The 24587-nt window shown below is 41.5% G+C and overlaps 1 protein-coding gene and 1 long non-coding RNA gene across 4 annotated transcripts in view; both read left to right on the forward strand.

Moving 5' to 3' along the window:
- Positions 1 to 5440: 5440 nt before the first annotated feature.
- LOC137854499 (uncharacterized) lies at positions 5441 to 13773 on the forward strand. The gene is made up of 3 exons (XR_011095193.1): positions 5441 to 6965; positions 11996 to 12112; positions 12534 to 13773. It is a non-coding gene; the product is annotated as an uncharacterized lncRNA (long non-coding RNA).
- A 1655-nt stretch (positions 13774 to 15428) lies between these two features.
- Positions 15429 to 24587, forward strand: part of RNGTT (RNA guanylyltransferase and 5'-phosphatase) — a 183509-nt gene continuing 174350 nt past the window's right edge. For 2 of the 3 annotated variants that reach the window (XM_068677987.1, XM_068677986.1), the window contains exons 1-2: positions 15429 to 15655; positions 19893 to 20002. In XM_068677987.1, the coding sequence (XP_068534088.1) occupies positions 15592 to 15655; positions 19893 to 20002 (174 nt within the window). In that variant the 5' untranslated portion in view covers positions 15429 to 15591. The remainder of the gene's footprint in view (positions 15656 to 19892; positions 20003 to 24587) is intronic. The other variant, XM_068677985.1, reaches the window with a different exon arrangement.

Raw genomic sequence — 24587 nt, forward strand, 5'->3', positions numbered from 1 at the left:
CGTTCTGCCTCTCTCAGTTTCTACATTTTTCATAGAAATTTGAGTGATGTCACTGTGAAATGATTCTGTGATTTCTGTCCAATATGAAACATTTAGTTTGATGAGCAATATGTGTACGTTATGGCATTAGACGGGCGTATGACTGGCATAAAGTAAATACTTTGGAAAAATTTACTTAGCTTGAAGCTTTTGTATACACATCACTGTATGCCGAAGTCATTTTGCTGTATCAGTATTTCCACTGAGGCTTGAGAAAGATTCTCCACTAGCTGTGGTTCCTGTGCAACTGGGCTTTTAGGCAGTGCTTCTTAGTAATCTGTTCATATTACAAATGTCTTTGCAACTGGATTTCGACAGAAAAATAATCACTGTGACCCTGAATATGTACAGTGGTGCTTTAGGTGACCAGTGGCTCCTAAAACATTGGAGAAAAGGTATCTAGAAATAATGCACAAGTCCCGTAACTTTTGGTTGAGGAGTCGATAGGTTTATAGTGCGTACAGCCGGCACCCCCATAGCCTCATCAGACCCACTGGTGAGTGAGAGACAGACACTATGATACACTGAACTTCTAAATGTGCACAATACTAAATCTTAACAAAATGATTAGCTTTTAATTTTATTATTTTTTTTAATTACCCTTGTTTGCAGTCCCTGGCTGATCCAGGGCCTCTCTGCATGGGTGACCCTCCACCTTTTCCCTTGGCACAGGGGAGGTTTCACATCCGGCTTCCAGCCCCAGCAGAATGGGCTGGGAATGGGCTGTGCTGCCTTTGTGGTCGGCAGCTCGCACGGTGGTGTCTGCTAGGGAGTAGCCGTGGATCTGGAAAGAGAGGAGATAAATTATAGAAGCTAGTGGAGAGAAAAGGGAGAATGCAGGGCCTAGAAGACATGAGAGGTTTCATAACACCCCAGGAACAGCTGTCATCATTTAGTTTTGGGGTATTATTCTTGGGAAAGCTTGAAATTGTCTATCCTGGAGATGTAATGGTTTTGCTAAGTGTGTGTTTTTTTTTATATTTTTTTTTTATTTTATTTTTTATGTCAGGACTTAAAACCAGAGTTTGCTCTTGTTCTTATTGTTGAACTGCACATGAAAGACCCCTGGACATACTGGTATAGCCACGTACATAGAGCTCCCCTTTATTCATCCAGCCTAAGGTTAAGCCTTTAAAGCTGACACGTTTTAGTACGCGATCAGCTTCCGATAGCTTTTCATTTCCAGTCACCTACCTTCGATGCTAATTCCCTGCTAAAATTGTCCAGCCCGTAGAATAAAATCATTACTTTTGTGTTGTAAATTGTTAGCGATTAGCTGTTGTGGAAGTGTTTCACTTCTTAATTATTGCCTTTCCTGCTTGGTAAAATAGTTTGAAAGCTAATTTAAACTCTGCTCCTGTATGGCTCTGCGCTGGGAGCCATTAGTGTGATTGCAGAGCCAGTTTCAGTCTGGGCCCTCGGGCAATAATTTCTGAGAGTGATGTCATGCAGGGGACGAAAAAGCGATGACTGGCGAGTTCCAGGCATGAAGGAAGCGGTAATTACAGAGGGTTTTTTCATGTCAGCACGGCTTGCACGAAGGGCAGACCCAGCTGAGCTGGGCAAAGTGGTTTTTGTTCCCACCTGGTACGCGTGCCCCCTGGTCTCTGTCCCCGTGGCAGGTGTGGCTGTGTGCGTGCTGTGCTTTACAGCCTCCTCCTTCCTACCCCTTCCTTCGTTGCAGGAATGGTGCTGCCTGGCAGGGCCCGTATCAGTGCGGCCCTGCTGCCAGCCCTGCCTTTGAAGTTGTGTTTGGACAGCTTGTGAGCTCCGTGCAGCTCCGTGCCCGCCGGTGAGCCTGCTGCCGCCGCAGCCAGAGATGGCTGCGCTGCCTTTTTGATCCCCGTCCAAGCTTTCATGTGCACGTTCTGTGTTAATCCTGGCACTTCCCAGCTTTGGGACTGTTGAGCTTAGCTTTCAGGTTCGTCTAGCCTTTGTTGCTTAACCTGTCACGGCGCAGAGCAAAGCTATGTTTGGATTTTCCAAGAACCTCCCGTGCATTCACATACTTTTCTTGCACAATCCACGCAGTTTTACAATTGATCTTGTTTTCCTTTCCTTATCGGCTGCCAAATGAACTTTTGTTGAGACCAGACAGACAAGGTCAAAGAAGAAAAACACCAAAACGACGTGCCAAACACCACGCAAAAGCCAGGAGCAGAATTAGCTGTTTAGAAATCACCCCCCTGTTCTGGTAACTGCCACCGAGTCCCCTAGGAATTAGGTAAGCTTAATTTCTTCTCATCCAGGACAACTGTCAGATTTGACTAAGGAAATCCTTTTTTTTAAATATTCATTAAAGTATGCTTGGTCCTGCTTCATATTCTTCATATTTACATCCCCTGGCTGTTGACTGATCCCTGATTCCGTATCCGTGCTATTCAAAGGAGCTTTACCACATAAAACCATGCCACGTCCTGGAGCAGGAGCGATCGCTGGTATTTCACCTTTAAGGCTTTTTGCCAATGTTGCTCAACTGTGCCAGGAATTCAGTAAGTAAATATATCAACATTTGGTGCCTCTTTCTGCTGACCAGATACCAAAATACATGTCTTTTGGGTGGAATTTCCAGCTCTCCCCGTCAGATTCCAGACTATCTCACCCTGATCAGCACTGGCCTGTGCACCTGAAGGAAAGCCTTTAAAAGATCAGCAGGTAGTGTTTCTGTTTCTGCTGCAGCTTACATTTAGTGCTTGGAAATTGCTCAGAGAACGGGCCTATAAAAATCACAAAGAATCCAAATAGTGTGATTTTTGTGAATATTGTCCCCGCTTCTCACCCCACCCTGGCCTCTCGCAGGAAGCGTATCTTGGATCGTCCTTCCTGCCACGTATGTAAGAGCACACACGAGGGCGAGATTCAGGACATTTCTCCCGTAGTGAGCTAACGCAACTATTGCATCAGAGGCAGGAACTGAAACTCGCTGGGTTTCACGTCTGCTGCTCCAGCTTGGTCACTGGGGAAAGCTGTCGAGATCATCGTTCTCCGCTATTCAGAGCTCAAGGAGGTGTGATCTGTGGACTTGGGCCCTGGGCTTCCACCTGGGAAGTTAAGATCATCCTGCCCCCTGATTAGATAATGGCACAATTACACATGCCCTTACCTCGTAACAGGAAGAATGGTAAAGAATCAAAATGTCAAACTCATGCAGTTTTGTTTCTTTCCTCCTGTTTACACACACTAGAAGCAATGCAAAACCAAAAACCACTGGCAAAAAAAAAAAAACAAAACAAGCATAACCTCCTAACCCAAAGCTGCTAACTGGTCCTCTTCTCAAATCTGCCAGGCCGGCAGTTTCAGCAATAACAATAATTTTGGCTACCAGGATAACATGCTTGAACTGGCTCTCTGCAGCAGTGTTAAAACAAATCCTGATGAGAATTAAGAGAAAAGTGTAAAGAAAATAAAATCCTACATTTTAATATTGGTAAGGGTTGGAGGCAGGACAGTCGGTGCTATTTCCCAAACACTTCCCAAACTGCCAGCTGCTTTTTGTTAGTAGGGCTGTGCACATTGGTCAGAACACCTCAACGTTAATTAGCTGGGAAAGCTGTGTTAAAACTGTCTTGATTATTTAGACAGATAACAGCTAGAGAGTGCTGTCGCTGCAATCAGTTACAGAATTTGCGTTCATGTTGCTTGTGTTACTGTAAAGTATCTTTGCTGAAAGTTGATTTAATTCAGAGGAGGGTACACATTTATTTCAGTATTTTTATTTTCACAAATGCCATTTAGAGAGATAAGAAACCTTGAATTTTGTCCAACAGTGTATTTCGTGTCTCAGTGTCACCAGCCTTGGTTTTTCCTTATTTTCTTGTTGTACAATGCTGGAAAAATTCCCAGCATTGAACTTTCTTGTAAAGCAAAGAGCCGTGCCCAGTGAGTTGTGAGGAAGCACATTGTTAAGAAAAGCTTCCTTGTCTGGAAATACATGTAAATTTGGGGGGGAGAAAAATCCACGAACTTGCCAGACGATCATTTCTAATTTTACAGCAATCTAATAGTCGTGGGCGTCTGCTTTGTGACTGGGATTGTTTGACTGCACTCAGTAGCAGAAAATAAAAAATAAAATCCCGAGTTGAAGTCTTAGCTTGTTAATAAATGAGCTTTCTTTCTGGAGCCTCATACCAGCAGTGAACCTTCCAGCCAGATTCACTGGAAGGAGACTTTTCTTGTCTGAACTTGAACTGTTGCCATTCAAGGAAATGCTAAAGTGAAAATAAACTCCTTTAAAGTCAAAGTATCATTTGACTTTGTTCCTCTTTCTGTTTTCACTGCTTAGGCAATTTGTTTACTTGCTGGATTTTTTTTCAGGCTGGGACTTTCCAGTGACGTTTCCTCAGCTGGAAGGAGAGTGGAGTTTTTCACTACTAAGCAACTTCGGGGTTTTCCATTTTCCCAAACTCTTCCCCCATACAATTTATAGTTGATGATACGGATCTCGTTTGGTTTTGTTTCCCTCTGTAGAGAAAGAAATATGCAACTACAAAAGCCTTTCATTTCTCCTGCTCCAATGTCATCAGCTTTCTTTTGTCTGCCAACAGCAATCTGAAATTTACTACAGTTTTCCCCTTCCTCACCATTTTCCAGAGCTACCCCTTGTACCTCGTTTCCCCGACAAAACCTTGTTCTGGACCTCACCAGTTCTCAGCATTAATATTTCATTCCACGTATCTTCTGTCTTTGTGTGGCTGGCTACTTCAGTCTTGCTAAAACCTTCGTGTTTACTCTGTGCTTATATCCTCTTTCAGCTACCCTTGGTGTCTTCTGTTCGTATTCTGCCCTATGTTCAAAAAATACTCACGTGTGCTTCTTGGCACAAGCTAGCATCTGCTGCCTACCTAGTGTACTGTCTTGATGTCACCGGTTCCTTTATTCTTTACAGTGTGTCGGTAACTCACTTCATCCTTTTCTTTTGTTATTACTTTCTTGGTGCTGTTTTCTGCAGTGCTCCTTGTACCTCAAACATCCACCACCAATTGTCTTGTTTTTAAATCAACCCCCAGGAGCAGGCAAGTCAGAAACGACATAGAGATTGCTACCTATCATACTAAGACGAAGGAACTACAGGAAAATTAAACATCTGTAATAGAAGAGAGCCAGGTCTCGCTACTTGACTCTGATCTATTTTAATAATATGCCAAAAAAAATGCAAACATCACTGAACTACTTGCAAAACGCCACTACTATAACTGTGTGTGCTGTGCTGTATCCCTTGAGAGACAGGAAAATCAATCAGCTGCTGCTTACGCTTGCTCTTGAGATCTGGGTTAGAGCATTCCAAACGCCACGTGACACAGTGAGGTGATGCAAGATTTATGAAATGCATGCAAGTCCCCAAAGCAAGCGATGTTGTTTTTTCTAGAAAGATTAAGTAAATACTCGAGTAAGGCTGCCATTAAATGGATTTCTGGCCTCCCCGCCTTCCTTTGGGCACGTAAGCACGTACGCTCGCACAGAGCTCTCACTGGCTTTAATAAGAGCTGTATGTATTTATGCAGAAGCTGTGAGACTTAATAAGATGTGTTATATTTCTTAATTGCAGCACACCTTGCCAGTGGGTAGTGGTGGAAAAGGATGGCCTCGAATATTAGGAGTAGAGGGTATGCCAAACCAGATCCTGCCGTCCGTTCACCAAGACTGGCACGTACATACTTTAGGAAGGCAAATAAATTCCTTTAGAACAAAGACAGCACCTTCCTGTCAGTGATCCGTGGTCAATTGACAAATGCAAGTCATAACCAAAGGACTAATTCTACATAAGTGTTAAAATCCCCATTTTGAAAGAAAAACTCATGTTGAGCTCTACTGAGTTGAATACCTGTAAAAAAGCAATCTTAACAGTTGCTAAAATTCAACTTTTAATGATGTTCCACTAGGCAGTTCTTAGTAAGTATGCACTATCTTGTTATTAAAATATACCTATCATCAACCATTACAAAAACTTCAGTCTGACCAAGCGCCACGGTCTGTTTCTTACACTTTATCTGAACTTTGAGTAGGAGAGGTGACTGATGTAGATGTTGAGTAAAATAGGAGTCATGGAACATAGTTCCCGCATGTGGTAATATAAACCAGGAAAATTGCGTAACTTGTTGATGACTTCTGGAATTTACATAGCACTGTACAAACTTTGGATTGCAGTGTTCATTCATCGTCATTTACAGCTGTGAAATCAAATGGACTTAGTCTCTGTCCTTCACTATTTATGAGCTTTATTTTGAGATAGGGATGAATGCTTTGTCTTGGAAGTACGTTTTGCTCACAGACAAAATAAACTCTGGGACAAAACTGTGTTTGTTTCCCTACAAATGTGTAAGTGGGACAATTTGATAAAAATATCCTTCTGATAGTGATTTGCATGATACTTTGGGAACAAAAGTTTCCTGGATTGAACACAGGCAGTGGACTTTTTGTTACACAATGTACTTTCAGTGGCATGATTGTCACTGCTGCCTGCTAGATAGCGTATCCTTATCAGTCTGTATTACTCCTGTAAAAAGGCATCTGGCTGATGCAAACGTGGGTAAGTCATACCAAGAGGTTTCTCTGTTACACCTATTTATCTATTAGTTGTTTTTTCCTTCTGATCCCTTTTCAGTTCTTACTAGTTCTCATGTGGAATGCCACAGCCGAGCCCTAGGTAGCACTCCTGTTTTAAACTACCTCAAACAAAGTAGATCAGCAAATATACTTTGTGCATACATAGCATTGGCACAGCCAGTGAGGTAGTAGGCTGAGATAACCTATTCAGGACTTGGCACTGATCCTTGAAATTGAATTCTCAGTGCAGGAGAGCAGCGTTTTGGTGGGTTAGTACAGAAACAGCATACCCCTGGGGCTGAAAAACACCAGAGATCCCACGGGGAGATCTGCAGGCATGGCTACAGGTTGATTCACCAGAAGTATGAAGAAAGGATAAGCAGGTCAGTCTGGTGCTAGAGATTGCCTGCCTCTCTTCATCGACCTGCTGGGGTGGGCCTGCAGGGCTGGCGAGTACCCACTGCAGCCGCTATCTCCCTCAGCATCAGAAATGAGTCTATCTCTGAGGTGATTAACACCATCAAAACTGGATATACGTGTATTTATAATGTGTTTGTATGCCATGGTTCCTACCGAAGAAAACAATATTTAATGCTAAAGAGATGAGTGGAATTGAACTGTCCTTTGTAGCCGAGTCCACATTATTGTACATGTGGTTTTGCTACCCATAGAAAACAGAACAAACAAACAAACCCAACAACACAACCTTTTATGGTGACACTGAGTTTCAGTAACAGATGCAAAAGCACGTAGCCAGATCAAGAAAAATGGATGTAACCATAGTTTACTGACTATGGTTATCTGAGAGCTGTCCTGCGTTTCTTTAGGCTACGGCCTTTGAGCTTTTCCAAACTCTCCAATCAAATTCCTTTCACAAATCTAATAAAATAGGGCTAATAGGGCTGCTAAGAGGGTGAAGGGCCTAGACGGGGAGACCCACAAGAAGCGGCTGAGGTCCCTTGGCCTGTTCAGCCTGGAAAAGAGGAGGCTGAGGGGAGACCTCATGGCGGCCTACAGCTTCCTCACGAGGGGGAGTGGAGGGGCAGGCGCCGATCTCTTCTCTTTAGTGATCAGTGATAGGACCCGAGGGAATGGGGTCAAGCTGAAACAGGGGAGGTTCAGGCTGGATATCAGGAAGAGGTTCTTCACTGAGAGAAACTGCGACCGTGTTCTGATATTTGGTGGCAATACCAGATATGTGTAAGGCAGCCTGAACAGTCCCCATCTTGCCCCAGCCCTGCCTACTCCTTCCTGACTGTCTGCTGCTTTCTCCTGGGAATTTACCCACACTGTTTATCCAGCCACAAAACGAAAACGACACAAGGAACTTGACCCAGCTGCTCCCAGCAAGGAGTGAGGGGGAGGCTTGTCTGCAGCCTGCTTGCAGCAGCTTTTCAGCTGCATCGCTTCCCTGTTTTTTTTTCCCCTGCGTGAGCACAGACAGCTGCTCAGCACAAGGGAGGAATCATGGAGCAGAAAGGGTGTGTGAGCCCAGCGCTCACAGCAGGGCTCAGCAAAGCGCTGGGGGCTGGCTTGCAGCTACTCAAGCCCTTCTGTCCTGCAGCCTGCAAAGCCGAGCAGCTTGTGCTGAAAAGAGGCCTGCAACTAGAAGCAGGGTTGTGCTGGAAACGTTGGTTAAACAATGGCTCGGATTTTAATTTGATGCAGTTAGATACATAAAAACTCCTTTCTGCATGGCTGGACCTTCAGCTGCCAAGTGGGTAAAGAAGATTACCTAGCAACAGCTCTGCCCTTTTCGATGCTGGAACAAACTACCGCAGAGAGAAGAATGGAAAATAATTAAGTGGGTTGTGTTTCAGGACAAAATGCCTCGTCTTTTCAGTCTGCCCGCTCCCTTTGTGGTAATCAAAGTTTGCATCTAACATGCAAACAATCAAAACAGGCTTCCTATTTTAAACCAGCACACCCTTATGCGTAACCAGGATTATGTCCATGCTGTTCATACTAATTTGAGACCCTCTATCTCTGTGTCATCGCTCAATAATTTATGTGTAATAAAGCATTTTAGATCTATTCATGACTCTCCGCGGTGGTGTACAAAAGGTTCCTGGCACGTTTTTCTAATTCTCCATGTTAGAGTATTTGTGTAGGTAGGGCTTGATTCACAGTCCACTGAAACTGGTAAAAGCCTTTCACTTAACTTTAGAAACCTTAAAATGTGTCCCATAGTGGGTCTCTGCCAAAACATCCAATTATAGTCAAAAATAAAATACTGAACTCGTTTTAGCACATCTAACTCTTGATACGTGGAAGGCTATGTGGAGATTTTTCTCCCCGAAGGGATTTTTGAAAAGCAGTTTCTGAATAGCAGAAGTAGATAAAGGAATTCACAAAATGACTTTTTCACAGAAGAGTTAGGATTTCTAAGTAAAAGCCTACATCTTTTCAGTGTGGAAAGATTGTTTAGCCAACCCCCAAAACTTCAAACTACTGGAACATAGGGAGAACCTCAGAGGTCCAGGAAGCTAATTTCAGGGAACTGCAGCCACCTTCATACCTCCTTCCCTTTCCCAAGGACCTTAATCTGAGTAACCCCTAGAAGTCCACCTGGACAATGACAGTTTCATACCCATATCGATTAAAGGTTTGAGTATGAGTAGGTTTATTTGCATTAATCTTAACTACGTGCAGAAGGCAGTGGAAACAAGCATGGATTTCAACTGTGGTTGTGTGGACAGTGAGGGAGAATGGTTACTAAATTCTCCAAGGCAAAGCCCATTCCATAATGTCTGTCATAAATAATTACTGTGTGATGTAGCCTGAGCTGGTGAGAATGTGGAAAAGAGTGCTTCTAGGCTACTTGAAATGTGTGTGAAATGAAAACAGATTTCTGCTCCTTTCTCTAAGGAATGCTCGGAAGAGGCAAATCTACAACCTATACAATGTCCCTGTCTAAAAGGACATTTGCCAACTTACTCTGAAGGTTTCTGAGAGCAGGGATGCTGCATATGTATATATTAGGATATTCCTCTTGCTCTGTGCTTGGTTTTGAGCGAAGCTCTTGCAGGGAAAAGTGGGATGTGTTCTTGTAAAGCTTGTTCCACAATGAATACTGACAGAAAGAAAAGCTATTTTCATAAGGCAATGTTTGAGCATCTGATTTTCTCTATATGTTTGCATGCATATATTTTTCCATAATTTAATTTGTATACAATAAAAAAAAAAAAAAAGGCCATGTGGCTGCTAGGTTAATCACTTTGCTTTACTTCTTTTCCTTCATCTTTGGCCAGTTTCTTGGGACATATTCAGGACTGCAAACACCTCATGATAGAGACTGTGGTCTTCATTTATACGTGCACATTACAGTGCATATTTTGTATATTACAGGCATATAAATCTGCAGGTATTTTCTCACATACTGTATTATAGCTAATACATATGTTATTTTTCACAGGCTTTATGTTCACGTATATCCATAGTATACATATCCAGAGGCTCAAACTTAGGATGCAGAATGTCAGAGAGTGCCTAAGGGGAATAATCTTGACTTTGTGTGACTGATCACATGAGAAAAATATTTCTACCGGTATAGCAACCCAGAATTTGATCATCACGTACGCAGGTTTGTAGGCTGAAAGACTGAGCCTCGCTCGGCTATTTCAGGCTGTCGAGGAGTGATAACCCTCCAGCAGTTACTGACTGCTCTTAGTCTGCCTCCCACACTATCCAGGGCCTCAGTGGTGCAGTTTTAACCACAGCCTCCGCTCAGGGTAGGATTTTTACTGAGGTGTCCATATTCAGACAGCACAGAAACTAGAAAGTGTAGCGACCGTTTTACTTTGTGGAATCTAGTCACTCACCACATCATCTCCAAAGAGTCATGACACGCTTTCCACTTACTTAAATTAGAGTTGTTCCACTTACATTATGTCATGCTTTTCCCTACTGCGAGTTATTTTCCACCCTGAAATGTTAGCTGGTTGATTACTTTATCCACACTCAAAGCACAGTCTTACCGGATGACTTGATTTTATGCAACGGACCAGATCTTCTTGAATGGTTCATCCAGATACTTTTCAAAGTGTAGTTTTCCACTGAAAATTATTCCTCACAGCTAAATGAGTTACACCACAGGTGTCCAGGTCAAACCAGAAGAACACCAGGGAGATGTCCTAGTCCTTCAGGAATGACAGGTGCCTGTTGTCCAGCTGCTTGCCCCTGTACATCGAGCACACAATCATTGCAGTTGCAGAGGGACAAGAGGAAGAGGAAGACATTTTGTTTTTTTGGACCTGCATGTCACTGTGTGAAGTCACATACCTCAGAAGCTTGAGCTGAAAACATCTTCGCGAATCAAACCCTGAAGGGAAATTTAAGATTTATGTAAAGACTTTACATAAAGCTGCTTATATTGCATCAATTAGTCGTGCAGTTTTATTACTGTTACACAAAGGAGGGTGTAGTCTATATTCTACTAAATGTCTGGTTTGCCTTCTACGTGAGTTTCTATTAAGAACTGTATCGTAATCCTGCACTAGGGAATGACTCCAGGATTTGATTTGGCTGTTTCCATGCTGTTTCCTGTTTATTTTGGACAGGAAAAGTAACTGTACTTTTAACTTACATCATTTTAAGTCTGTGAGGTTGTGGTGCCCCCTAATGTCTTGAAGACTAAAGACTGTTAATTTTGTTGCTGAGATCTCAAAGCTCTCCATAGGAAGAGCACTGTAAATGTTATCAAATATCTCAGAGCACTTAAAACTATGCTTGAACATCCCTTTTTGTTATTTTATGCACACAAGGAATAAAATAGTTTCTTTTTGACATCTTATTTTCACTCTCAACCTGGGAAAAATAATTTGTCTCAGAAGTTAGGTTCTTAATTATTCATTGACACTGAATAAGTGGGCATGATTTAAAAAATGCTGAGCTCCTAGCATTTTCTTTTGATTTTTCATAAGAGTTGGAGCACACTCAGCGTGTTTTAATGTAGGTGTGTGTATTAAGTTCTTTAATATGTATGTAGGTATGTATTAAGTTTTGCAATAAGCATATGCAACCCCAATATTAACTTTCACTTAAATGTAAAAATATGCTTTCGTTGTACTGTTTTTTTTTTTTTTTTTTTTTTTTTTTTTTTTTTTTCCTTTTGATGCAATTAGAGTCTAAATGCTATTGGAATAAAACATGACTTACAGTATCAAAGAAGTTACAATATTTATTCAAACAGTGCTCACCCCTCCCCAAAAAAGCTTCATGCATGCTGAAAGTCATAAAGAAACATTGTAATTAGTCATACATGTTGTCACAAGTCAGACTGCTATGAACATAAAAAAGCAACAAGCAAGGAATGTATTAATTGCATCAGTAAACCAAAAATAAAAATACAGTTTGCTCTGTTACAATTCTTATATAATAGCTTACTAGTTTATGACATCGAGTTTCTTTTCAGGTGAAGACCTGTACCATGAAGTGGAAAAATAATCCTGCGTGAATCACCTTTGCCTGCATAGTTAGCATCTTTCACTATTACTTTCACTGAAATAAAACCAGTTGCAGCCTCAGTTTTGTAAGTATGTTCTTAAAAATAAAAATAATTTTATTTACTGATAGAGTCAGAAATGTCTCTTTCAAAGAACATCTTGAGGAAAGGTTTCATTTTCTTATTACATTCATTATTACTTTACAAAGTCATGGAAGATAATACTATACTGAAGCAGAACAGTAATGGGGTTTTTGACATATCAGTATAGCACACTGTGTTCTTCCTTTAGGCAAAATACCTTGGTGGTCCACTTTGCCCAGAACAGGGCCAATGTAATGAAATTAGCTAGTTAGTTACAATATTAATATATTACGTTAAAATGGTAAGATTATTCACCAGAAACAATTTGGATTAAATGTTCAGTTTGTAACTAGGAAAAAGATTTAAAGTGTGTTTTTTTGTGTCTTTTTTTTTTTTTTTAATCTTTTTTCTCAACTCATGGGAGAACAAAAACGCAGCTCTCCACTACCAGAAACAGTGCAGCTGAACTAAAATCATCATAGGAGTCAACAAAGCCATGGTACAAGGGATGAACCTCATCCCAGAAAAATCACTTGACCGTAGTGTCTGCTCTGCCAGGAAAAGGATTTGAATTGCTGAGCAGAAAACAGTGAAGGTACAGGAATTTTAATACCTCTAGATAAAAAAGAATTGGTATACAAAGAAGCGCTGAGGGAATGTTATATCACAGACTATTAAAACACTTGTATTTATTTATTTATTTATTTATTTATTTTTTCAAAGCAATCCTTGAAAGAACCACTACATTCACCTGATTTTCCTGTTCAAACACAGCAAGTGCAGGCTTTTGAAAGCCACGTGGAATATCTGGGAACTCGGTGCCCTCTGCTGGTACATCAGGAAAAAGTGTTCTTAACTACAAAGTCAAGCAGGAAAATATGGCTGTTCACAAATAAAGCTATTGATGCAACACACAAACCATCAACCTGTGCCTGTGTAAATTGTTTCAGAGTGTCTAACATGTCAAAGTCCAGTGTAAATTACATTTGCGGAATATGTAAGATGTCCATCCATGAGCTGTAAGTAACCTGCCATTTCAGGTCACAGTTATAACATATTTACTGTTAAAATCTAGATGGATTTTACACCAACAGGAAACAGAACAGCAGTCATCGTGCTGAATACTGGCTGTGACACCATTTTGTGGAAAAGATGGAAACAACCTTCTCTCTCTCCAAGAAACACCTTTCTCATTCTCAAACAGGCATCACAGTCATTGTTCTTGGTATGTGATGTGGAGCAAGATGGTACGTGGCAAACAAAGCTCAATAGCGTGGTGAAGGTGCTCAGCTGAATCACAGAATCAGAGAATTGTAGGGGTTGGAAGGGAGCTCAAGAGATCATCAGGTCTGACTCCAAATGGCTACGTGCATTACGCTATTTGCCAGAGGGATGCCCTGAACCCTGCTCAGCCAGCAGGAGGTTAAACGCTGAGGAGTGCTGTCTGGTGAAGCTCATTTTAGCTAAACTCTCTACCTTATGTTGAAAATTTCAAATATTTTATTTGCCTTGTGCGTTGCTGAATAAAAACATGTACATATACTCCCAGTTTAACTACACCTCTTTACATGAAAGTAGCTTTGCTCTCTGCAGCTGTTTTAAAAACCGTATCAGAACCTTACAGCTAGATTATGAGAATAGATTATTGCTCATTCATGAGATATTTTTGTACTACTCTGCACCTCTGAAAATGGTTTCGTTCCTAATTTTGACGTGCTGGTGACGGTAGTGTACTGAAAGCAGAAACTGGGACACTTGGGGTTGGTTGCTCCTGGCTTCTTGAACGCTCCCTGCACTCGTTTCGCTTTCTGTTCCGGCTGGTCTCTGGCACCACCTGGTGCCTGACTGCTGCTTGTTCTGCGCAGGGAAAATCAACATCTGATTTCAAGCATCACGCAGGAATGTTTTAATGGACGTGTGTTGAACTGTTAAGGAAAATAATAGAAATAAATGGTCTTTCAGTGCAGCGAGGCTGTTTCAATTCTGACAAGAATTATAAGATTAATATATATTAATCACAAATTCAGAAACTTGTAACATAGCATGAGAACATAGCGACTCTGCTATGCAAGCTAATTCACTGATACCTCAATTACTCGACTAAATTCGAGGGAGAGTTTGTAAATTATCCTCAGTGAGAGGATATTCTAGGGAAGAAACTCCATCTAATCAAATCTTGAGTATTAAAATGCAGCAGGAAACATGGCCACTGTATGAAGCACTGAAATGTATTTAATGGAAAATAAGTTATGCTTCACTGAAACCACCTTAAATGGCTTTTTGTTTGTTTGTTTGAGGTAAATATAGGATGTAAGCAGACTGCTTTATAGCCATGGGGAGTTTTTGCTGGTGTTTGTGCAGAAACATAGCTCACGTTATGTGCACATAGTCGCAGGCCATTTCTTTCTGGCCGTGCCTGAAGGCCTGGTGCAGCGGCACCTCTCGTTTCCCCGATACTCCATTTGCATGCAGCTCAGGACATTTCCTGGCCTGGTGCATCCTGCTTTGGCAACCCTCATTTCCCTTTTCTTTCCAACAACGTGCCCGGCCTCCCCTGAAGCCCACGCAAGCCTTTCTGCACACACGACAGCCTTTGCTGATGCTCCAGCTCGTGTTGCACGAGCCGGACCCACACATTGCCAGGAGAGCCCCTGTGGGCTGTTCCTGCCTGTCCCCACAGCCCTGCTGGAGGAGCTGGGGACAGTTTATCACATCCCCTCTGTGGGGTTGATCCTGGCCATGTCAGTAATCTTGGCCATGTCTCTGCTCCTGGCCGTGTCTCCTTCGTGGACCAAGCAGCCCTGGGCTGGCCACTGGGCGCAACACATCCCCCACTCTCCACAGGGAACCTCCAGCCCCAGTGTGCCATTTTATTATTATTTTTGGAGCTAAGGGAGGCCGGTATGTCTATTTATCACCATTTTCAGAGTTAGGGGTGACCAATGTGTCTTTTATTATTATTTCTGGAGCTAAGGGAGGCCGGTATTTATTATCATTTTTGGAGTTAAGGGTGACCAATATGTCTTTTATTATTATTTTTGAAGTGGAGACCGATACGCCTTTTTATTATTATCATTTTTGGAGCTAGGGGAGACTGGTGTGTATTATTATTTTTTTGGAGTTAAGGGGGAGTGATATGCCATTTTATTGTTATTTTTGGGGTTAAGGCGGACTGATACACCTCTTTATTATCCCGTGTGGGGTGAAAGCAGACGGAGGCGCGCTTTTATTACAACTTTAGCGGGCAGACCAGCCCTGAGGGATCCCTGCGGGGCCCTCGGGGCCGGCTCCCCCCGCTCCCCTCACGGCCACCCCCGGAAGCGGAAGCGGCGCCGGGGCCGAGGCGGGGCCGGCTCTGAATGAAGGCGCCGCGGGCCCGGGGCCGGGGGCGCCGCTGAGCGCCGCGGGCCCGCACCCGGCACCCGGCACCCACCGCCCCCTAACCCCGACCCCATCCCCGTCCCCGTGCCCCTGCCCCCGCCATGTCCTACAACAAGATCCCGCCGCGCTGGCTCCACTGCCCCAGGAGGGGGCAGCCCGTGGCAGGTGAGCGCCCGGCCCGGCCCTTTTGGGACCCCCCCCCCCCGGCCCCTCGGCCTCGCCACAGGGCCCGGACCCCTCGGGGAGGCCGTGGGGAGGGGGTGGCAGCGACCTCACAGCTCGGCCCTGCCGCCCCAGCACCTGCCCTTCTTGTTGGCGCTGACAGCTGCTTGTAGGCTTATCCCAAACCCAGTCGGACCCCTCAGTAGGCTCAGTCTCGCCAGGAACACGTTTTATTTGGGATTTATCAGCGTTTTAGTGCCTCATCTAGTGTTACTGGTTTCCCTCAAGTTCTTCGTATTTCTCCAAGCTCGGCTTTTATTAAATAACACTGTTATCTTCTTATCTCCCTTATCTCCCCTTTTTTTTTCCTCTGATCGCTGTATTGCCTTCTATCTAGTAATAAATATGATACTGTGAGTTGTCAACCTTTGACCGTGACAAAAATAGACTAACGAATCTTTATTCCCTTTCTTCTCAGCAAGCTCTTGATCTCTAGGAGTTGTCGGTTTTGTTTGTTTCTTAAGCCGTGGCTGCTCCAAAAATTTGGCATCCATTAAGCCAGAACGTGGTCCATCAGCATGGCATCAGCTGTGCGGTGACTGCCTGTGGCTTTGCTCATTCAGTAGCTGCGAGGTAACTTTCCTGCTCACTGTGGTCGTACACAAGGAATTACTGCACACACACACATAAAAAGTTCATTTCTTTGGCTGCTTTATCACAATACATTCTTATATTAGTTCACTTAATTTTTAGTGTGTTTTTTGTGTGTGTACAACTTAATCAAAAGTCGTAATATACCATCAGTCTTCTCTCTTCTTCTGTTACTGCACATTCAAACTCATCTTACTATTTTAGTGGTGCATAAGCAACAAGAATGAATTTTAAAATTGTCTGCCAGATGTTTTATATTCCAGTTTTAATCAGCATTTCAAACAAATCTGTAAGTATCTGTGCATGGCTTCCAATTAGACGGTATAATAGTCATGATGTTGCTCAGCAAGGTTTGTCTGGCTTCTGAGGACCTGATATTCATCAAGTGTTTGATCATTCCCCTCTTGTCTTATGACTGTGGCATCTATAAATTCTAGGTGATCTCTATTACAAGAGCTAGTGAGGTCTGGAGCTCTTCTGCTGGCCGAGATGGGGTTCATGTAGGTTCCTTCTGAATGAAGCGAGTGGGTCTATGCCTCCCTCTGTTGTCCAGTTTACTTCTTTAAGTGGTGGTGTTCTGCTGCCACCGATTTTATGGGACGTTTTCACGCCATGCTGTATTGTGGCAGCAGCTCAGTCACTTGACAAAAAGCTTTCTCTGAACTCAGAACTGAAGTTAGGGTTGCTTCAGCCTTCGCATCTCTGTCTTTGCAGGTGCCTGCCTTGTGTGACCCCCAAAACCAGGTCTGTTTTCTCTCTGCCATAGAGAGTGTGAGCAAGATACTGAGGAAGAGATATGAGAAGTGTCTTGGCAATGTCTTGCAGCAGAACTGCCAGTTATTATTAAAAACATCTCTATTGCATGTGGAGATTACACCTTAGTTTCAGAAAGCTGCGCATCTATCCGCTTGTGATCTGCTGATGGGTTGTGGTTGTTTTATATTCTTTCCTAGGCATCTGTTATTGACCTGATTTGGTGATGAGATACAAAGTGTAGTGAATGCTTTGACCCACTGTAGTTGTTTTTGAGGCATAAGACTCCTACTTTTTTTTTATTGCAGATTTTACTGACTATTTCATCTTACTGAAGTTCCTCGTGCTGAACCTTGGTCACTTTCCCTTGTGTTTAACCTTCCTAATCAATGTTCAGTCTAAACATAACCGTGGTCATAAATTATTTGTGGCTCCTGCCACGTTCTGAATTAATAGCTTCATGTCACAAAAAATTAGGCTACGTTACGGGTAGCTTTTTCACTGGCATGCTCTAGATAAAACCTTTAAGAAAAGATGAAAAATGTGTCTAAACGTGAATGTGTATTTAGGAAATTTGAATTCTTAAATTATTCACTTTTAATTTCTCTCAGAGTTATCCACTTGATGTCCACACAGTATGTCTGACATACTGACTTATGTTTAGATTTATTTAGGATTAAATACATGTAAAAAAAAAATACTAATCTTCAATCTTTCACACAGGCAGCTCTGATTTGGAAAATGGTCTTTAATAACCACTTTCCAAAACTATTTGCCAAATTTGAAGTTAATCGTGGTAGTAGGTAGTAAGGTAAGTCACGGTTCTGGTTATGTTTTGAAGTGTGAGAATTCAATCAAGGAATTACAATTATTATTGTAATTTAGTTTAGTTACACTAATGATTTTGGGTGCTTTGATGTTCATGTAAGGTATCACCTTGCTACTGTCAGTTCATCTCGTTCAATATATAAAGAATTGCTTATTCAATTTTCTAATCTTTATGCATGAAGGCTGAAGGAGTGTTGAAGTAGTAACTGTTTGCAACTCTTCTTTAGCGTGGTCTGTATGTCAGATCTGTAGCAGAAACTGTAGCTACTGCCTTATAGTTCCCATATTACTAGGAAAGTTTAGAATTTTTTCCTTGCATTAGAGCTTAGATTTTCTGCAGCTTAATGACACTGAGAGGGGCTTATCTGTGTGCTAGGAAGGAGGATTTTCAAGCTTCTGTACAAAGATCAAAAAATACCAAATTTGCCTGTTAAGATACTTTGGTTTTCTGTCACTGGAAGAATATTGTATGAGATCGTATTGAAGATTGTTTCTACGTGTGCAGCAATAGCAATTTGGAAAAAAAAATAGCAGGATCTTCAGAATTTACATTTCTGCTTACTTCAAAGGCAGAATGTAAGTTGGTATTGCTGAGAACTGTGATTTTTTTAAAAACAAAACCAAAAAACCCCACAGCCCAAAGCCCTTACTTTCGCAGAGCGAGATGTGCTGCTAGTGGAGTGGAAAGGCAGAGGGAAGTAGGGTAATGGGAGGGATTTTTCTGATAGCCAAATGAGTTGAAGAGGCTGGGAATTTATTACCATCTAATGCGTATGTTGACTGTGTGAGTAACTTTTCCTGAAGCTCTGCAGGTTGGAGTGGTCTCGGACAAGCGTGACAGTGAGGGAATTGCTCGCGTTGCTGGTCACCGTCAGAAATGAGCTAGCAAGTTGTGTGGAGCTCTGCAGTTTCCTTTCCATAACTGCCCATCTCCTCATTTTTAGTGACTCTTTCCTAAAGAGCTAGATGCTTACGTGCAAATGGATGAGATGTTCTGATGGAATTTAAGGCTACAGAGATCCCTGTGGATATGTTGCATAAAGGAAAAGCTCTCAGCAGAAACCTGCACGTTCGTTCAGTGAGCATGGGATGCTTTTCTTCCATTTTTACAAAGATAGTGAGCTTCTTTCTCACTGATCCTTGTAAAAATGGAAGGAAAACATCTCTTTGTATCTGAATGCAATGAGTGGATTAGTGTCTTTTCATTCCTTGTGGTTTCACTTTGCTGGAAGTGGGAAATGTATTTCCACAAGCTCAGGATCTAGTGGCGATTTCTTTCCTAGAAAGACGTGTGTCTGGGGCTCTTCCTGCAGTAAAAAGCCTCTGCTGCTCTTCTGTGTGATACAATTACATGCTTGCATTTGCTCTGCTGTTAGAAAGGCTGCGTTTTTGAAACAGTTCTATTAAAAAAAAAAGAAAAAAAGGAAAGAAGGGATGAAAACTCTGGGGCAATCATTTGTTTTGCACTTCCCATGTGCAGAAAACACTGAGGTTCCCCCAGCTTTGCTCCCTGCCTGTGTCTCTCCCCTGGCTGCAGCCGGGCAGCTATGCCAGGCCCCTTTCTTTCCATGAATTTAAGTCCTTTTTCTGCAGCTTGCCACTGCCTGGGTTCCTGGGCGCTGCAGCAGGAGGTAGGTGTGCTGCTACCTTGGGCTCCCCTGTTAAACTGGCATTTAACATTTATTTTTCATATTTTTAACTTTGCCGAGTTTAAATTTTGTCTGTTCTCTTGTGTGCTCTAGCTCTGCAGCCTATATTGCACTTAAAAACTAGCTAAAACATTTAAAATAGCAGTTTTTGATGATCTGACCTGTTTCTTCTAAACTTATTTACACATTCAGACGTTCTGTGGCTAAGAAGAATTCCAGTTGAGCTGTTGCCGATACTTTTCCTGCAGTTGTTTTTCATTGTAGATGAACCTCTGAAACTGCTTTGAAATCACAAAGTTGTAGCTGATCTTATACATGACGATATATAAAAAGCTGCAAATTTTGGTTGTGTTTCATAGGGAAGTTTTTACCTTTGAAGACAATGTTAGGACCAAGATACGATGATCAGGTCGCTGAAGAAAATCGGTTTCACCCAAGCATGTTGTCCAACTACTTAAAGAGCCTGAAGGTAAAGTGAAATTTCCTATTAATTGAAATGTTACTGTTGTTATTAATGCTTACTCAAACGTTGCTTTTCAGGTTTAAGAAAAATGGTGTTGATGGCTTCCTTTGGGACATGTGTACAGAAAAAAATATTTAACAAAATATTTTTTAAAAAGTTTTTGGTTTATCTCTGCAACTCCTCAGTTTCTCAAATACTATTTTATTATAAGCAAGAATTGTACAAAATTCTCCAGCTCATTTGCTGTGTTACCAGCAAGAACCTCATTCTTTTCTGTTATTACTGTCACACCTTGGTTAGATGTCATTGTCACAATTTAGATAATTTGTAGTTTTACAGATGACTCTTGTGTATGGGTATGTTAAACTGCAATTTTGCTTATATGAGTGAAAATGTTTAAAAGTGAACGGCAAATTTCAGGGAACTTGTGTTCATTGGCTCTCTTCAGCCCATTTCTGTCTGCCTACATCAACGGGGGTGTTGTTCTGCATGACTGCACAGCTTTGGTGGGGAACAGGGCCTTTCCAGCCTTTCATGTCATGTAGAGGTCTGTCAGTGCTGTGCGTAGCTGGGTGCATCTGGAGATGGGTTTTTAAAAGTCTGAGACAAAGCAAGGCACGCGACCTTATTCTTCTAATCTGTTTGTTAAACCCTTGCATAGAAGGTGGACACCACTTGTTTTGGTTGTGTAGTTTATAAATCTAATCATGGTAGTTACAATTTTCATTTATTTTTTCGGTTGATCTACAATTAATTCTGAATCTGTTTAGCAACTGGAGCTTAAGCATCAAAAATCAGATGGCTAAAATGTGGGAAATTCCATTTTGTGAATCTTATTTGGGTTTAGGCATCAGGTGGATGGTGAGGTACTCAGTGTAGCAGTGATAGAAGTACAAGTGGGCAAACGCGAAGCACGTGTGGCTGAACTGGTAGGACTTTTCTTGTTTGAATGCTTGGATCTTTGTGTCTAAATTCCATTTGGGTTTCTCTTTTTTTTTTTCCTCTGATCAGCTTTAATGGCCATCCCTGGAAGTTTTCCAAAAGCATTTGTGGTTTAAAGTAACTCAAAATTCTGCACGTGTTTTTAAAGTTGTGGAGAACTTCCCAGACTTGCTCAGAATTTCTGAGTATTTGTTTGCTAGTGATTTGTCACCCAAAAAATAAACCACGATGAGCCTTCAAAGTCTTTCCATGAGGAAAGACTCAGTTGTCATATCACTCAGTTGTTTTGCAATGCTACAAATTTATGAAGTCTTTGTGAGGTTAAATGGTTAGTCTGATAGTGCAGGTATCAGCTTGTGGCTCTCTGCTAACATGTTGCTCATTTTGTTTAGTAAGCAGAATGTATAATTTCTCTCCGTAGTTTCATAAAATCTATTAAACAGTTTTTGATTTGCCAAGATGGGCAATGTGTTAGCAGAGAGCTGTATTTCCAGAACAGCAATTTACCAACAGTCTGGCAACGTGAGATGAGTGTGCAATCGAGGAGACTTAGAAAAGTGGATTTTCCCAAGTGAAAAGTAACTCACTGGGCATGGTTGTCATCACTTTATTTCACTCTGTTAAATGCTCATGCTTTGCCAAATGAGTCACTTCTGAAACCCTGGTGTTACTTAGGTCCGTGCAATTTATCTGCCAAATTAGCTATTTCAGCAGAAATTTTGACATCTGGATTTTGGTGATGGTGAGGTATTGCTGTTAGCACAGATACTTGAAGGTAGGGGTTCAGCATGTAAGACAACATCTGTCTGAGAGGAACTAAGGTGGAACGTTGCCTGAAAAGCTTCCTGTGCAGTTGCTGAAAGTCTGAACGTTAGACACAGATTTGGGAAGGGATGACCACTCCTTTTTTCTTACAATTGCTAATACTGACACAGCATCTTAATGAACTTCTTAAAAAATACCAGAGGAGCAATTGGTGACAATGTGAATAATTTCTTTTTCTTTTTAAGTAGGTAAGTTAGAGCATAAGTTAAAGCATAATATTTATGCTTTATAAAAGTTAATTTTCTGTCACTAAGAGCTATGGCATTAGTTAACTCAAAAGAATTCCTATTTGGAAAACTAATTATCAGTTTTCAGCCACAGTATTGGTTTAACAGATAAATTCAGGCACTGATTTAAACTACTTTCCTCAAATAAAAAATAAAAAGGGAAAAAAGTCCAGGGAGTGGAGAGAATTCACTGCATTGTAGTATTGCTCTCAGCCTCCTGGGGAGGATGTTTTCAAGTTCCAGTGTCTAATGAGAAACTTCTGGGGTCATGCAAGGGGAACGTAGCTAAGCCTGTTTATGTTCTGAGCAGCAGAAGAGCACATGCATAAGGCATTAGTAGCTTGAGATAGCTGGAATGTGAGAAAGTGAGAGGGAGAAGGCTTTTGTAACAGTAGGAGGACGTGGAGAGACTGGCCAGAATAAGTATGAAGACTGTGATGCTATTGTATGTACAAGGTGATGTTTTCAAGCTATAAGTGAGCTTTTTCTTCTATTCACTCACCTTTTACAATTACAAGCAAGAAAAAAAATCTAGTTAAATTGTGTTGCAATGCAGTAAGATTTTATTGTTGCAACAGTCCTCGTGAGAAATATATATGTGCTTTAATGAGAAGTTGCTCAACAATTCTAATGTTATTCTTTCTTCCAAAGCTGTGTCATTTAATGATGGACTGAAGGATGATTCATACCCAACGCTGGATGGAAAAATAGTTTTTTTTTTTTTCCAGTGGGTAACTGTGTATTTTACTTGGGTAATCCTTCAAAAATCAGCTCCTGTTAAGAACTTTCTAGGAGCAAACCTACGCTGTGATGCCAGGGCTTGGGAGCAGAGCACAGGACCTGCATGATGGATGTCCATGTACTCGAATCTTTGCAGTAGGTGAGATCAGGCCAAGTGCAAGCACAGTACAACTCCTGTTCAGTGACTGAAGTGTTCCAATTCCTGTAGGAGCAGTGTGTCTTCTGATGGATTTTGTAGTCTCATAATTGTATACTTTGATTTTAGGGCTTATGCTGCTCTTCATTCCACTTTGTAGTTTTGACTAAGTTGTACCAGATGCCTGTGTGGTTTACAGCTCCATAAAAAAACATGAGGAATGCAGTCACTACACAGGATCTTTACTTACAAATAATTTGTAATAATTATAAGGGAATAGTTGGCCAGGAGTCCTGTAGTTCTGAATTTTCTCCTTAACAGATACTTTCCTTTGTATCATCCTCCTGTTTAAATTAAACGCAACATCCCCAAAATTAAAAACAAACATTTAATACAACATTACATGCAACTTACGGACAATTTGGGTCTGAAGAACATTGTAGCATTCTCCTAGGTTTTGTAGGTCAGCCAGGAGGCAGAAGTCTGTACGTGAATACGTTTAAAAGAGTGATTTCTAAAAGTTGAAGGAAAAACTTGAGTATCCTTTGAGCTTAAATACTTTGATATGAAATTAATTTTTGAACTTCCTTGCATCTCAGTGACAGGTCCTCATTGTGGTAGGAGTTTGGGGAAGGTTGGAAGCTTCTGGTGGGAGCATTTGAAACCATTGGTATTTGAGGACAGTGGGATTGGGAATTGGCTTTGAGTTTTCAGTAGTAATGTGGAACTGTGTCTTTTGGAGGGGAAGATGTTAAACTCTATTTCACAAATTACTCACACTTTTTCTTGCAGCTCTCTGTTAACAACTTGCAATATTAAGCAGCGTTACCTTTTAATTTGTCTTTGTGATCTTATTAATCAGCTCATTTTCCTAACAACTCTTTTTCCCTATACACATACTACCGGATGATATTCCGTTTTATTCAAGAGCATTCCAATTTGCATTTGGAGTGTCTTTTTTTCTTACTAGGCTGGAACTGAATGCAAGTCCTTCACTTTAAGATTCAGTGAAAGAATAATTTTAATCTTATTTTGAAAATATTTTTTTCCCTTTAGCTGAGGATATCTTGGAAGCATTATACCTAACCCCATATTTTAGATAAAAGAATAGTTTGTCAAGCTTAGCTATGCAGTTGGGCAGGAAGATATTTAGGGGGCCATTTATGTGGCTTCATAGTGCTCTGGGGAAAACACAGCTGATTTTTTTAACCAGCCTTTTTGTCAACTTTAGCCATGCTCCAGATAGGACACAGAGCACAAAAGACAATTGCTGTACTTTCCCTGGGGCACTGTGGGGATTCCCTAGCAGAGCCATTGCTTGTGTAGAACAGTAGAGAAGTACCTGAGTAGTTTTCATCTAATGATCTCATTTTAGATGGACTTCTCACCCTTTTATGTTTTGCTTTTCTTTCCTAGCCTGTTTTCCTGCATGTTCACTTGGAATTACTGGCATGAGAATGCACCATTGTACTCCAAATAATTGTTTTTAACTGCTTTAACTCAGTGTTGTAGTGTTAGGGGCCTAGGGCATAGCACCTGGAAATCTTGCATGGTTTTACTTGTCTCTTAAGTAATCTCTGAGATGATTGCTAACTGCTGTTGAAAGTGGAAGGGGAGGAAAATAATCATTAAACTAATTGCCTTTTGTATACTTCCTACAAAATTAATCACTGGTTAATATACTGTCAGTCCATATGGTTAGCAGTTCAATTGATGCTAA

This window comes from Anas acuta, chromosome 3 (genome assembly GCF_963932015.1).
Source record: "Anas acuta chromosome 3, bAnaAcu1.1, whole genome shotgun sequence".
NCBI classification, from domain to species: domain Eukaryota; kingdom Metazoa; phylum Chordata; class Aves; order Anseriformes; family Anatidae; genus Anas; species Anas acuta.